At 38.6% G+C, this 14,618-nt stretch overlaps 1 protein-coding gene across 8 annotated transcripts in view; it reads right to left on the bottom strand.

The window, feature by feature from the left end:
- PTPRD (protein tyrosine phosphatase receptor type D) overlaps positions 1-14,618 on the bottom strand; it is a 382,026-nt gene that overhangs the window by 27,734 nt on the left and 339,674 nt on the right. For all 8 annotated transcript variants that reach the window (XM_085883705.1, XM_085883708.1, XM_085883709.1 and 5 more), the window contains 5 exons: positions 8,786-8,961; positions 7,246-7,365; positions 6,959-7,113; positions 2,801-3,089; positions 1,215-1,393 (listed from right to left, as the gene is read on the bottom strand). In XM_085883705.1, the coding sequence (XP_085739831.1) occupies positions 1,215-1,393; positions 2,801-3,089; positions 6,959-7,113; positions 7,246-7,365; positions 8,786-8,961 (919 nt within the window). The remainder of the gene's footprint in view (positions 1-1,214; positions 1,394-2,800; positions 3,090-6,958; positions 7,114-7,245; positions 7,366-8,785; positions 8,962-14,618) is intronic.

Below are 14,618 nucleotides of genomic sequence, written 5' to 3'. Positions count from 1 at the left end.
ATGTTTCCTCCTGTGCAAAGTCAGTTTCTTGCCGTTTTAACCCTCTGTCACCTCACTCTTCAGTAAACTTAGTATTTGGAGCGAAACAATGTGTGGCTCCCTGACAGAGAATACATTATTTTCCTTGTTGTTCAGCAACTTGAGAATAATTTTTATGATAATTAATAAAATTTATTCCTAAAATGTACATTGCACCTTTTACAGTTTTGACCAACCTGGAGTTATTGGTTGGCCAGAAAGCAATTTACAATGTAGTGAAAATAGTTTCACTTATTTTCTCCACAATTGCTCAATGGATTTAGATCAAAATTGTAATCAATAAAATCTACATTTTTACTGTTCTTTATCTCAAGATTAAATTTGATTAAAATAGGATTGCCCACCAAAAGTATTACGAGTTAAAATACAATTCAATATTACCTCTGCCATCGAAGGTGGATGAAGGTTATGATTCCATCCCTGTCTGTCTGACTGTGAGCAGGATGTTTCAAAAAGTTCTGGATGGATTTGGACGAAATTTGGTGGAGAAGTTATGTGTGACATGGAAGAATTGTTTAGATTTTGTTGATGATCCAGATCGAGATACTGGAATGTTTTAAGTGATTCTTCACCATTGAGAGTTCAGGCCAAAAATGATATATAGCGCAATATCTGTTGATGGATTTGGACAAAATTTGGTGGATAGTTTGGGTGTGTGACAAGGAAGAATTGATCTTATTTTGATGAATATTCGAATCCGATAGTTAAAAATTTTTTTTTTAAGTGATTCTTCACCATGGAGAGATATGGCCAAAAACGATATATAGCACAATATTTCAAAAAATTAGACGGATAATGACAAAACTTGGTGGATAAGTTGGGTAGGTGACAAGAACAGGTCAATTCTATTTTAGTTAATGTCTGGATGCAGATCTGGCCTGTCAGTGAGATACAAAACCTGAACTGTTTAGACTAGCGGAGGTAGACATACGCCTTACTGAGTGCCGTTCCAGTTATGATGAGTGTTCTTTGTGATCATACTCTACTGTTGTGTACCATTACAGTGAAAGAAATAACATTCAATCAAAGGTAAATACCATAAATATACATGATATCTGTCAAAACCATACATTAATTATATTGAAACTTTGGAGGTATCATCTCTCAAATTATACATTACAATTGATTTTCTCATATATGAAACACAAAGTAAAATTATTGGTATGCAACCATACCTGTAACCATCAATGAAGCTGGCATTGATGTAATCTGAGCCCTCAACCCCACGAATAGGCTGAAGAGCAACACGCGTGGACTCATACGGCATTATGTTCACCAACCGGTTCTTGAATTTGTTGCACGGGAGGTTCGCGCTAATAAAGCGCAGCGTACTTGCTTTGGCACTTGCAAGGCGCTGAAAATTGGAAGTGAAATTGAGAGACTTCATGAAGCAACTAAATAATATTGTTGAGAAAATGCTTAAGATTGAGAATCAAAATGAAACCTTTAAAGTCTAGGACATCAAGAACAAGTAAAGGGACTCAAGACTCAAATAATTTTCTCTGGAAAGCATAGATTGTTTGGGGACATCCATACCCAGCCTATATCAGCCTCTGTTTTATTTTATTCTCCTTCTCTTTATGATTTGATGGTTTTTAGGGTTTATTAGAATCTACATCAGTTTTGTCTACTTATTTCTTTGTACACCTCTTCGAACATGTTTTTTTTTCTATTTGTCTGTCTTTACTTTCTTCTCCTTTTTCTTGTTTTCAATTTCCCATCTTTCAGATCCATAATCATGAGCCTCATCATCCTTACCAAAGATGGCTCACACTCAAAATATATTTATCTCAACAGAAGAAACGTAACCAATGCAGCCAACTGTACTCACGAAAAAAAATTCTGCTCACCATCTTGCAACTCAATAAAACACTTAATGCCCGAGAAAGCACCCAGTTTGGAGTGGAGGAGCCTTTGGATCCCCATGATTTATGTGCTTCCGTTGCCCAGTCAGACAACATTTCCTTGGTCATGTAATCCTACTCAAAACCTACGATGTGTTTCACACTCCGAGGTCCATAAAATACCTGTCCAACACTGTCTTGTGAAAACATAACCTTGCGATTGAAGAACAGGTATTATCAAACATGTGCATACATTTGGAGAAAACCATAAGCATAATTAGGAAAAAAAAAGTGAAAGAAGGAAATATGAAATATAGTAATGATATAATTTATTTCCATTCAGGTCACCACGCACCATCAACATCACCCTCATTTTGCCCTCATATCTATTATTTGGCCTAATATTTGCTGGTTGAAGAACCACTCTGGTTAGAGATCATGAGGGTAAAAATTAACTCGCTAGTCAACGACGTCAAAACTAGCCTCACTTTTTATTCAGTCAAGGTAGCAGCACATAGTAACATGTGCTTTGTGAAGATTAGTATGGGCTATTTTTCTTCAAAGTTTCCTGCTATGGAATGACAAGCAAAATTATTACTGTAACATCTGCCAGATTTCCACATATGCCGAGATAAAGATACAGTATTTGAAAATGTCTGTGTGCACATGAGTATAATATCTTAAAACTAATTTGAAATTTCCAATTCAATTTCATCCATTATTGCACAGATGCTTACAAAGCTATATTATCAACAAAATAAGTGTATAATGATGAATGCAAATTACCGAAATGCAAATGTATAGTTGCAATGAACAGCAAATTAAGACAGGTGAGTGAAATAAGGATAATTCAGAAAATATCTTATCCATCCCTTGAACATATTATCCATACCTTGTTTGGCAAACAACATCCATACCTTGAACTCAAGTTCCATTCCCGAGCTGCCTTCACCAGGAGTTCCTGGTGCTGTCAGCCTCTGCAGGTGTGCATACAAGGAGCGTGCGGGCACCTCCGTGCATCCCGCTGCTGCTGCTTCAAGTAGTGACTCATGGATAAAAGCATACTGCTCTTCTGTCTGCACCATATAATTGCGCTGAGCACGTAGGCACGTAACATGACCATAAACATCTACTGTGTGCTCTTGCCGGAGCCGTTCCAACATGGCGTCAATGACTATGAAGCAGCCAGTGCGGCCAACACCAGCACTGCAGAGATAGCAAGAAAGAATGGGTGTGTAAATAAATATATCTATGTCTAATGGAAAATAACTCCTTGGAAGAAGTTCAAAATAATAACATTATTATGCATTTACATCAATGTCAAAATAAATGAACGTTACGTCACCTTGAAAACATTTTAGATATTGAAAGCAAGAATGTTTTGTTCCAAAAGTGTACTGTACGATGCTCGTTACTTGTCCATTTTCTCACCAGACAAATGTTTGGCAAACAACATCCTTCAGAGTAAATAAGAAAGTACTGTGTGTAAATTGAAAATGAACGGATGAATAAATAAATCCATACTAAAAAACAAATTAACCAACAAACAAGCAATACGTGCTCACATCCAATATAAATGAGGCTAAGACAATTATAAATAAAAAAACCCATTAGATTTGCACTTTTCTCTCGTTTCCTTAATCTCGTTCACCTGTCCTCTTCATCCCAAAGAGCTCTTTTCCTTCTTTTAAATGCCATTTGACTTTGGTTACTGAAGCCTTAAAACTACTGCACCTGAGAGTTCATAATCCTTTGGAAGAAAATATTAAGCTAGTTGACCTGTCTGCGTGAGTCGTGGCTAACGACTTAGTGGAGGTACTATCCCTCATCCTTTTTTCTCTATTCGACCCTTCAATCAAATGTGTGTTCACATTCTCCCAACATTTTAAAATTCCAGGACAAATCAGGCACAATGATATTTTATCTTGTTAAAAGTACTTATTAGCTGGATGAGTGGAGGATTTTGGTACTATATAGCTAATTCTCCTCTTCCTTCGACAATATTTCTGTGAAACACTTTAAACCTTGAAAGGCTTCCATGTGGCTTATTTTTGGATTATGCTAAGCACCATCATCGTAATTAATTATGACAAGATTTGCTGAATATCAAATTGATACTCACATAATGATTGCTGCATGCAATCTTTAAGATCTGCCATTCTTTTGAAGAGCAAGTGTTTTGTAGAAACGTGCGGACAAGTAAAAGGAACAGTCAAGAGAGCATTTTGTCATTCCAGAAAGGCAGCAATTAAGGTAATAAATAAAGAAATAAATAAAAATAAAGATCAGTTACAGCACAAACACAGGACTGAACCATGGCAGGTGAAGATAAATATGAGCAGATGGACTGCCTGCCTTAATGGTTCCAAAGACGAAGATATTGCAAATTTCTCGGTAAACACACTGATGAAACATAGACTTAACTCATTGGTGATGGCGGTTTTAATATAGTCACATGAGCAGCTGGTGGCTAAGTGGGTTAAAGGTGTGTAAGAATGGTTGCTGCAAGGCAGCAGATAGGTTTTTGGGAGGAGGATCTTTGTTAATGAGGAAGGCAAAAGGAATGAGTCTGGCTAATGAGGCGCAAGGGGGTTAACGGCTGGAGACCAAGGACTGTCACTGCTGCAGTCTGTGATTGATGGGACAAGCAACAGCATTCTTTGGGCTGAAAAAGGGTTAACAGGTGGAAGGGAGCTTCTGTGTGGGCTTCTCTCGATTTAATAATGGTGAGACCTTCATACTGACAAGGAATCTAGCTTTGAAAAATTGAGTTCAGATTTTGGGACACAAAATGTGCAGCAAATAGAGAGCTCCAGTTTTCAGCTAGATCTGACTTTTAGAATTGCAAACCATAGGTGATATTTTTGCCTGTGCCTTGGACACCTTATCTGGTGGGAACATACAGAGTTCTTATTTATTTGTAGTCTGGCAAGTGGTGACACCATGGTGTTTCAGTGAAAGTGGGAAATTTCATAGATTCTGAAAAAAAAACAACCTTCAGGCAAGAATGATCTGGAAAGTGTAGGCCAAGAGTTGGAGAGTGCGAAGAGCACAGAATGTACAATTCCTCTGTCAAGACTCACATAAAACACGAAGGGAGTAAACCCACTGCATCTGTCTCAGTCTCTCAAGTAGCTTTTTATTGAATTATTGAAGGAGCTTGTTATTGAATTAAAATTATTTTCTTTTCTCAATTGTTGTATAATTATGGGAATTAATGTGTCAGCTTGTGGCACAAGCCACAGTGACATCTGCCTCATAAGTGTCACTATCAGCACTGTTTGGGTATAGGCCTTTGCTCCTTGACCTTTGTTGAATGTTCTCTGCCATGCCTCTCAACACTAAAAGGATTTCACAGACTGGTTCTAGTTGTTGGTTTTATTTGGAGAAGAGCTTAGGCAGGGAACTGTGGCATGGAGAAAAAAAGAAAAACATTTTAAGCCTAAAAGCCTTGAGTTTGAAATTCCCAGACTCTGCCAAAATAAGCTGACTACCTGGAGAAAGATTAATGGTTTCGAGCAAAATAGCACCTTAAACGTTTGTGGATGCTAGTAAATTTGCTAAATCCCAAACAAACATGTGGAAACATATCCTGGTGGTTGCATTAACTTTTAACTTTACACATTGATTAGAAAGTGAAGCATAATAAAATTACAATTGTTTCATGAAACAGACTAAAGAGAGGGTTCATAATGGTTTGAAAATTTGATGGAAACAATTGTAACTAGAAAGCATTTGAAAATGCAAAGCCGGTCCACTTTGTATTCAGACTTCTTCTTCCGAATGCTAAACAGTACCTTTGACCTTTTGACCAAATTATTATTTTGTCTTCTCCATATTCTCATAATAAAGCTTTGTTGAAAATTTGATAACAAAACCTCAAATGGAAAGAAAGTTATGGCCCGGATTGTGCAAGAGGTGCTCGTTGCGCGCGCGCACGCGCATGCACACTCACGATTGCAAAACCCTGTCTTCTGATAAGTGGGGGATGGGCTAATAATTCTAACTTTGTTGTTGGTTTGAAACAGACAAAGACAAAAGTGCATCATATGAAACTGATAAGTATCACATCAGAGGCAGCATTCATCATGTGCACATGCACCCTCAAAAGCCTAATTCCTTCATTAATTTATTATTTTTTGTATATTTACCTCTGCCACCAAAGGTGGATGGAGGTTATGTTGTCACCCCTGTTTTTGTGTCTGTCTGTTTGGGAGCAGGATATCTCAAAAACTTATGGACGGATTCGGACGAAACTTGGTGGACGGGTTGGGTGTGTAACAAGCACAAATTGAGTCCGAGGAATCCGAGACTTTGTCAAGGCTACTGAAACTGTTGCTATACAGACAAATGACTAATGCCTGATACATCAACATTATATTTCCACCCATGATGGTTAGGACACTTGTGTCAACCTTCAGTTGATAAATGCTCCCCAAAGAGAATGGAGTTGGGTAAAAGTTGGTTTAAACATTCACCTTTATTTTGTTTAACCCTCTATATTGAACAATGTTAATTTAATTAATTAGCAGCGATAATTACAATTGTCCTTTGAAGCACTTGGTTTTGTAGTTTGTACAAAACAGGTACCCCCATTATAACAAGACCGAGAATTGCTTTGCAAGACATACCCCCTACCAATGTGATATTTTATGTCCAAAAAGGGCCAAAATCTGTGAAAAATTGATGAAACACCCTGAAACTTGAACTTTTTCTGTAACTCATCATAATATAGCCATATACCAAGTTTCAGTTGTCATTCCTGAAAATGGTGAATAAAATCAATTAAGCGAGTGGGAGCAATAGGTAACATGATGAATCTGCAATTTGGTCAAAAAGATCCTCTTTCCTCCCGTAACCAACAATATTTTGCCTCAACTTGCTCTCTGTCGTATATATTAATCCTCACTTGCATATATTTGGTCCCCTCTTCTGACAAGCTCATTTTCCTTTTCCTCTTCCTTTTCTCAAATTACTGTCCCCACTACCCTCTCTCCACCCCACCCACACACCCATCTGCATACATCATATTTAGATGTCTCCCTAATGGGAAAAGCTAATCACATGACATTTACCTGCAGTGCACAACCATAGGTCCAGCATCAGGAGGGTTGCAAGCCTTAACTCTCCGTAGAAATGCGAGGAATGGAGTTGGGTACTCTGGCACTCCATGATCAGGCCAAGCTGTGAACTGAAAATGCCGAACTTCTCGTTTTTCATTTGAACCGGCCTGTGGGAACAGATATTTGATTTTCAGAGATGGAGAATCTGTGACCAAATTGATTTGAGTGTGCGTCTTCATACTCAGTACTTTTTAAAAACTATTCCATATGCAATGAACTAAGGTGTGAATGATGCTCACCTTCTGCAGAGCAAAAGTGCGAACGGCATATGTTGCCAGCTCCATAGTATCTAATAATGTCACTTGCACAAGGCCATATGTCTCAGTACCACGGCTAGGCCAGTACTGATCACACTTCACCTGAAGAAAAACAGATAAATGTCAAAAGCTATATCCATTTTAATGAGTATCTTCCATTACTGACATGCAAGTGAAAAATAATATCGAACACCAGCAAGGCAAATAAGTGGCATGTCTAATGGTCAAGGCGGAGCATCAAGCATCATTGAACTGGTTAGATAAAGTCTCAGCTCGGCTCCAACAACAAAGCACACAAAAGCAAAATGATGGTAAAGCAGAGCGATGGCAAGCAAAGTGAGATTCACTCCACCCGTGGCACACAACAGAGCTCTTGCCTGACAGGAGAGAGACAGAAAGAAGGCATGGTGGGGGTGCAGAGGAGAACAGGAGAGGCAGGAGCGCTGGGGGTGCAGGAATTGATGGATGATGAGGATGAGCAGCCAGACACTCAAAAAAGAGAGATGAGATACTAAGAAATGAGGTTGGCAAGGACTGAAATATTTTTTGAAAAAAGATTCTAACCGGGCAACAAAGACCACCATCCACTGTAGTCACCAAGCACACGATTCTGCTCCTAGCTGTACTAAGTGATAAACAATCCTCTTTAAATGTGTCACCCTCATCATCCATATTGTGACTCATCCCAACATCCCATATGCATTGAGTCTCTGCTTCGATCTAATATTTCCTCAATGTTATTTCTGTTAGCATAATTAACCATATATTATAGATCTTTCTCCATATTTCCTTTTCCATCCCCCTCTCCCTTTGACATCCCCATGTTTACCACAGCTATGCCATCCAACATACAACGTATTCGCAGCAAAAGTACGAGGACTTCATTACACCATTTTCAGTTAAACAGCAACCTCTCTAAAGCATACACCATTATGAATTTCCTCTTGTAAATAATTAATTACTGTAAATCACTTGATCACCGGATGTCATCCATCAGGTCCTCAAAGTAGAATCTGAATAACAATACCTCGATATGTTCATACAACACATTAAAGTGCTCAAGGATTCCACTAAAATTGGGACTTTAATGCTTTAGTGGCTCACTTGCTGGACTCCAACTCAGGTGTGAATGCAGTACAAATTGGGAACACAGTGCATCGTGTTACTCGATAAACTGTCCTGCTGCCTTGAACATCCTTTTGTGCAGCTGAGCTTTTCAACTGGAGAGGTGCGATGAGAATGTAACATATTTCACAGCTTTATCGTGGATGGTAGATATTGTGTCTTCTGCCAAATATAGCAATTAAACATCAACTAGATTTTTTTTCACCCACTGCCAATCCATTCCATAAGTTGTTTTTGTTCTGTTACGCAACTCTCGATTTTTCTTCCTGAAACTTTCACCACCAGCATCCAACTTATCTTATTCTTCTCATGCCAATCTTTCCACATAAAGCTTTATTTCCATAAAACTCCATCTCCACTTCCACCATAGTATTTGTACGAATCATGTGTGGCTAACCCGGCATCTTTCTTCAAGTTTGGTCATCATGACCACAGTAGCGCTGCGCTGTTCCCAGACCATCCGCCAAAAATCTGCGAAGGTCTCTGGGAGGGGACCCTGAGTTGCGATGTAGGCATTCTGCCGCCGATAACCATCCATGTAATTTGCATTGATGTAATCACTCCCAGGTACAGCTGTCGACAAGAAGGAAGATTGTTAGTTGATTCTTGTTAACACATTCAAATTGCATCTTTATTTGTGCTCGCTCTCTCGCTCTCTCTCTCTCTCTCTCTCTCTCTCTCTCTCTCTCTCTCTCTCTCTCTCTCTCTCTCTCTCTCTCTCTCTCTCTATCTCTATCTCTATCTCTATCTCTATCTCTATCTCTATCTCTATCTCTATCTCTATCTCTATCTCTATCTCTATCTCTATCTCTATCTCTATCTCTATCTCTATCTCTATCCCTATCTCTATCTCTATCTCTCTCTCTCTCTCTCTCTGAGGTACCATACTTTTGCAGAGTGGTGGTACCACCGAAGCAGCTTCCTGAGCAAGGGTAGATGGTTTGCCATTACCTTTCCAGCAGTAGTTAGGGCAGGAATTTTGGAATTTGGCCATGGTGCCGGCAATAGCTCGCCTACTCTTCGAGAAGGACACTGTGGGGTCTTTGACATCCACCAACTAACGCCAGTAGACAGGCCGCCCGTTTAACGTCCATTCGAGGGATGGCACACACATTGACGAATCACCCTGCCTGTGAAACACCAGGGTGTCAGTTTATATCTGGGTCAGGATTTGAAGCCAGGCTAGGCAGCTTCGAGGTGAGTGTGCGTACCGCTCGGTCATTCATTTATACAGGAACTGTTGAAACAGGTAAATCATTTTTTTGAGGTTATAAATACTGGACCTAGATTTTCAGCAAGACATTATCTTCATTCATGGACAAAAGAAAATGTAGATTTTGTACACTTGAATTAGATTACTCATTTGTTCAGACCAACATGACCATACAAGTAGAAAAAACATCGCTGATGAAAATGGAATTCCATCAAGAAGAGGAATATACATGAATCTCACCATAAAGATGCTTTACTCTAACCAGTGGTATTGCCACAAAAGTGATGCTTAAATTACTATAATAACAATAGTAAGAATTATAACAATAATAATAATCGTAATATAATAATAATGATGTAAAACATTGTTATCTTGGGCACTGCATATACTTTGCACAAAATTGTTGAAGCAAAATAAGCAACACCATCATCTTTATCAGTCTTTCACGTTAACACTCAAAAACTGCTGAAGATTATGATTCACTGTCATGGTTATGGCGTGACTTAGTAATGTTAATTGATGCAAATAACAACAAAAACAAGTATCCGTACATTCAAAGTACACCGCCCCCATGCCAAATAAATAAATAACAATCCTCCAGCGCGCGACATCGCCAGGCCACCGTCGGCGCCCAGCAATGCCACCTTGCAGCTCATGGATTCGGAATTGGGAGGGAGTAATGAAGTAATTAATCAATTAATTGATTAATCAATTTTTTTTAACCTTTTGCCAAAAGCACATCTTCAATTTTGTCACAAAATTTCAGCTTCCTAACTCAAAGGATGGCTGATATATCGCTCAGATAAACAAACTTTAAGCAAGAAAGAAAAACGGGAGTAAAAACGGAGTACTCCATTCATTCAGTAGCTGGTGATGACATCATACATTGCCTGGATATGGAATTGGGAAGTAGTGGTGTACAACAAGTAGTGGTACATTCAAATACACCCCTCCCCATGCCAAATAAATAAATAACAAATCCACCAGCACACGTTATCGCTGGGGCGCCCGGCGATGCCGCCTTGTAGCACAGAGTTGGAATTGGGAGGGAGCAGTGTACAATAATTGATTAATTAATTGCATAATTAAAATAAATAAATAATAATCATAAGATAATTAATTTCTCAATCAATTGCTGAAAAGCATATCTAAACCACCACTGTTTCATCCGAATCTGAAGCTTTATGAGAATTAAGTAACGAATCGAAAAATGAATAATGAATGAATCAATCAATGAATTAATTAAAAATGCCCTTTATAACCAAATCACTTGGTCACTATCGTGTCGAAATATCAGCTTCTGAGCTCAAAATATGCCTGAGATATTGCCAGGATGAGAAATAATAAAATAAATAAGTAATTAATAAATCGCTAATAATTAAGTAATTCATCAGTTAATTGATTAAGCAAAAAATAAAAAAAAAATAGGTTTTTGTCAAAGCACATCTTCACCTTTGTCCCCAAATTTCAGCTTCCCAGCTCAAAGGATGGCTGAGATATCGCCCGAAAAAACAACAACAAAAAAATTAATCGATTAATTGATTAATGAAGATATCAAAAATACTCTTCATTGCAAAATCACTTGTTCACTAGAATGTCCAAATATCAGCTTCCTTGCTCAAAATGTGCTTGAGATGTTGCACAGATGAGAAATAAAATAAATAAGTAATTAATAAATCGACAATAATTAAGTAATTAATCAATTAATTGATTAATCACAAAATAAAAAATAGCGTTTTTGCCAAAGAACATCTTCACTTTTGTCCCCAAATTTCAACTTCCCAACTCAAATGATGACTGAGATATCGCCCGGAAAACAAACAAACAGACAAGCAAGAAAGAAAACAGAGTAAAAACTGAGTACTCCCTTCCTTTGGCACCCGGTGATGATGTCACACATCGCCTGGATATGGAATGAGGAAGGAGCAGTGTACAATAACCACAATATAATAGCTCAAAAAGTATGTTTAGGAGCATCCGGGATTAAATCCATTAATATTAACAACCTTGTTACCCTCGCCGAAGGAGAGGGCATTACATTTGGGTTCATTTGTTTGTTTGTTTGTCTGCACAGAACTTTAGTGTTTTTCTCCGCAACCGCTTGTCGGATTGAGACAAAATTTTCACCATTGGTGCGACTACTCATGTAGAATGTGTTCATGATAATTATGATGTGATAGGTCACGTGGTGTGGCAGCCATGTTGGAAAAACAGAAAAACCTTCGACTTCTGTATCTGAAACCACACCAAGGACCAAGGAAAAAATTGAAACTTGGCACACAGAAAGTACTCCTCATGGGGAATGAGCGATTTTTTTTAAATGACATCATAGGTGCCTTCGTTATGACGTCATAATTGCTTATGTAGAACGCTACATATGATCAGTATGAAAATAATTTTTGAGGGTCATCTAGGAATAAAATGGTCCACAAATTTTTTTGATGATGTCATCGGTCATGTGATTCAGCAGCCATATTTTTTTTTTGTTTTTTTTAAAAAAAAACCTACAAAAATCTTCTCTGAAATGGCTAAACAGATCGAGGCAAAAAACTTTACACATATGACCACCTATCTATGAGGAACAAAAGGTTCACACATATGATGTCAGAGGTCACATAGTTTGGCAGCCATATTGGATTTACCCTAATAACCTATAAAAATCTTCTTCTCCAGAACGGCTGAACAGATCGAGTGGAAACTTCACACAAATGTTTGCCAAGGCATACTGTACCAGATTGTTAAGGAATAATTGATGTCACATGGTTTTGTAGCAATATTGGATTTAAGAAAAATATTGAATAAAAAGAAAAAAACGTCATGGGTTCGGGTCAGGTATCCGATCAAAGCAGAGTTGCGTCAAAGCAGGACGTATTGGTACCCAGTGATCACTGCCAGCATTTATAAAGTGTCAGTTCTAATTATGTCTCTTATTAATTACGTAACACACAAGTACAAAAACACCACACAAAATACACCACACAAAACTACACAAGCACAACACAACACACCACACAAAACAAGTACTGGCGAGGGTCTGTAATCTCTACCTTTATGGCAGTACCTCCCTAATTGCATAAATCTATCAATCAAAGTTACATTCTGTGCTGAAAATTTGCATTGCTAGCAACAACACTAATGATCTCAACTTTTCAATAGTAGAAATAAACTTTTAACTTTTGCAATAAAATACTGGCACACAGACATAACTATGATATAGATTGAAAAATATACTGTAATAATAGTAAAATAGTCAAACAAAACCAATTACTGATCACATCCCATCAGTTTCTGAAATAAATGAAGTACCATGAAGGTTTAAATTGAGCAATGCAAGACATAACTCAAACCAAATTCGTATCTATTGTCACCGAATATCCTTATTAGTTCTATCACCAGTGTAAAAATATAGTGGTTCCCTGCAAATGTTATCGACTTTCAGGGATAGTAAGTAGAAGCTCTTCTCTGAGTCTGAGACATACAGGGTGACCCCCAAAAAATGGAACCCATCTTTTCTCCAATAGCTTCCATCTTACTAATGACAACCTCTTGTATTTTCGGGTGATTGAAGAAGAGTGAACCACAAGATAGACCACGAAAGTCAATGGCGATCTTCTGTTTTTAAAGTTGCCACATGGAGAATTAAGCAAAAGACTAATTCTGCAGAGATTTTTTCTTAAAACTAACTCCTTAAAGAAGACAAATTGAGTTTAAACATGAGTTTAGAACTTGTACTGTGCCCTGCAAGTCATGGATATTTACCTGGGTCAAAAGTTTCAAGGTTCAGATAAAAAGGCAATGTCATAAGTCTGAACAGGAAGAGTGCTACCAACACATTCAGGACAGCCTCAAGGTGTAAGGTCTGAGAACATTGACCTTATTTCATGATTCAGTGGGCAGAAGCCCTAAGAAATATCTCATGCATCCGAGTCAAGAGCTTGCATTGTCACGTGAACAGTGAGAGGAATTCTCATCCATGATGTGAAACTGTATCCATACAGAATTCAGGTTCAACACAAAATGACTGTAGCTCATATGCAGAAAAGAGTGACAATGTGCCAATGGTTTCCAGACATGATTGAAGAAAAGCCACACTTCCTTGACAATATCTGGTTTTCTGATGAGGCCCATTTCCTTCTTTATGTGCATGTCACCTCCAAGAACTGTATATCTTAGGGATCGGCACCCCCCTGATGTTATGCTCATGTGACCTCTCCAGTGAGAAAAATTAACTGCCTGGGTCGCAATCAGTAAACTTGGAATCTATGGCTCTTTATAATTTGAGGACGACACAGGCAAGGAATTGACTGTCAATATGAAACGTTACATCCAAGTTTTTTGGAAGTTGTGGAAGGCCCTAGACAGCCGCAGGGTGGTTACAGGAGAGAGGAAAAATGGTTTCAACAGGATGGAGCCATTAAATACCTGGTGTTGGCTTGATGGTTAGTGTGGTGGGCTTTGGATCCTACGATCCTGAGTTCAAATCCTGCTCAACCATCGAATTGACACCAGGTGGGGTTGGCTCTGCCTGTCATCCTTCCAAGGTCGGAAAAATGAGTACCAGCTTGGTGGTATCCTGTGTTGGAGTGGTGACCCGTCCAGGAATGTGTCCAATAGCCCAGGAGACTGCTTAGGCAGTACCAACACTCTGTACAGAGTCTGGTCCCATTGGATGGATGGAGCCATTCCATCCTGTTGAAACGCTTGAAATGAAAATCCATTCCCCACACTTCAAATGATTCACTGAACCGGTTCAGCACGCATTTTGGAGACCGAGCCATCAGTCGAAGACTTGCTGTTGAATCGGTCCCACACTCACCAGATCTGTCACCACCATATTTTGGTCTATCTGAAGGACAACGTTGACAGAGAAAGGCCACAATCCATTGAATAACTCAAAGCAACAATTATTGATTAAAAGAAATTCGCTTAATTCCTACAGCAGAATGTGTCAGAGTGATCAACCATTTTGCCCGTTGAATCCAAGTGTGCTTGCGCACTGTGGCAAATATTAGGAGCA

The sequence above is a fragment of the Eptatretus burgeri genome, chromosome 6 (genome assembly GCF_056783735.1).
Source record: "Eptatretus burgeri isolate ZD-2024b chromosome 6, Ebu_testis_v1, whole genome shotgun sequence".
In the NCBI taxonomy this organism is placed as follows: Eukaryota; Metazoa; Chordata; class Myxini; order Myxiniformes; family Myxinidae; genus Eptatretus; species Eptatretus burgeri.
Note: the sequence above shows the minus strand (reverse complement) of the source record. Positions and strands in the feature narration are given on the sequence as shown.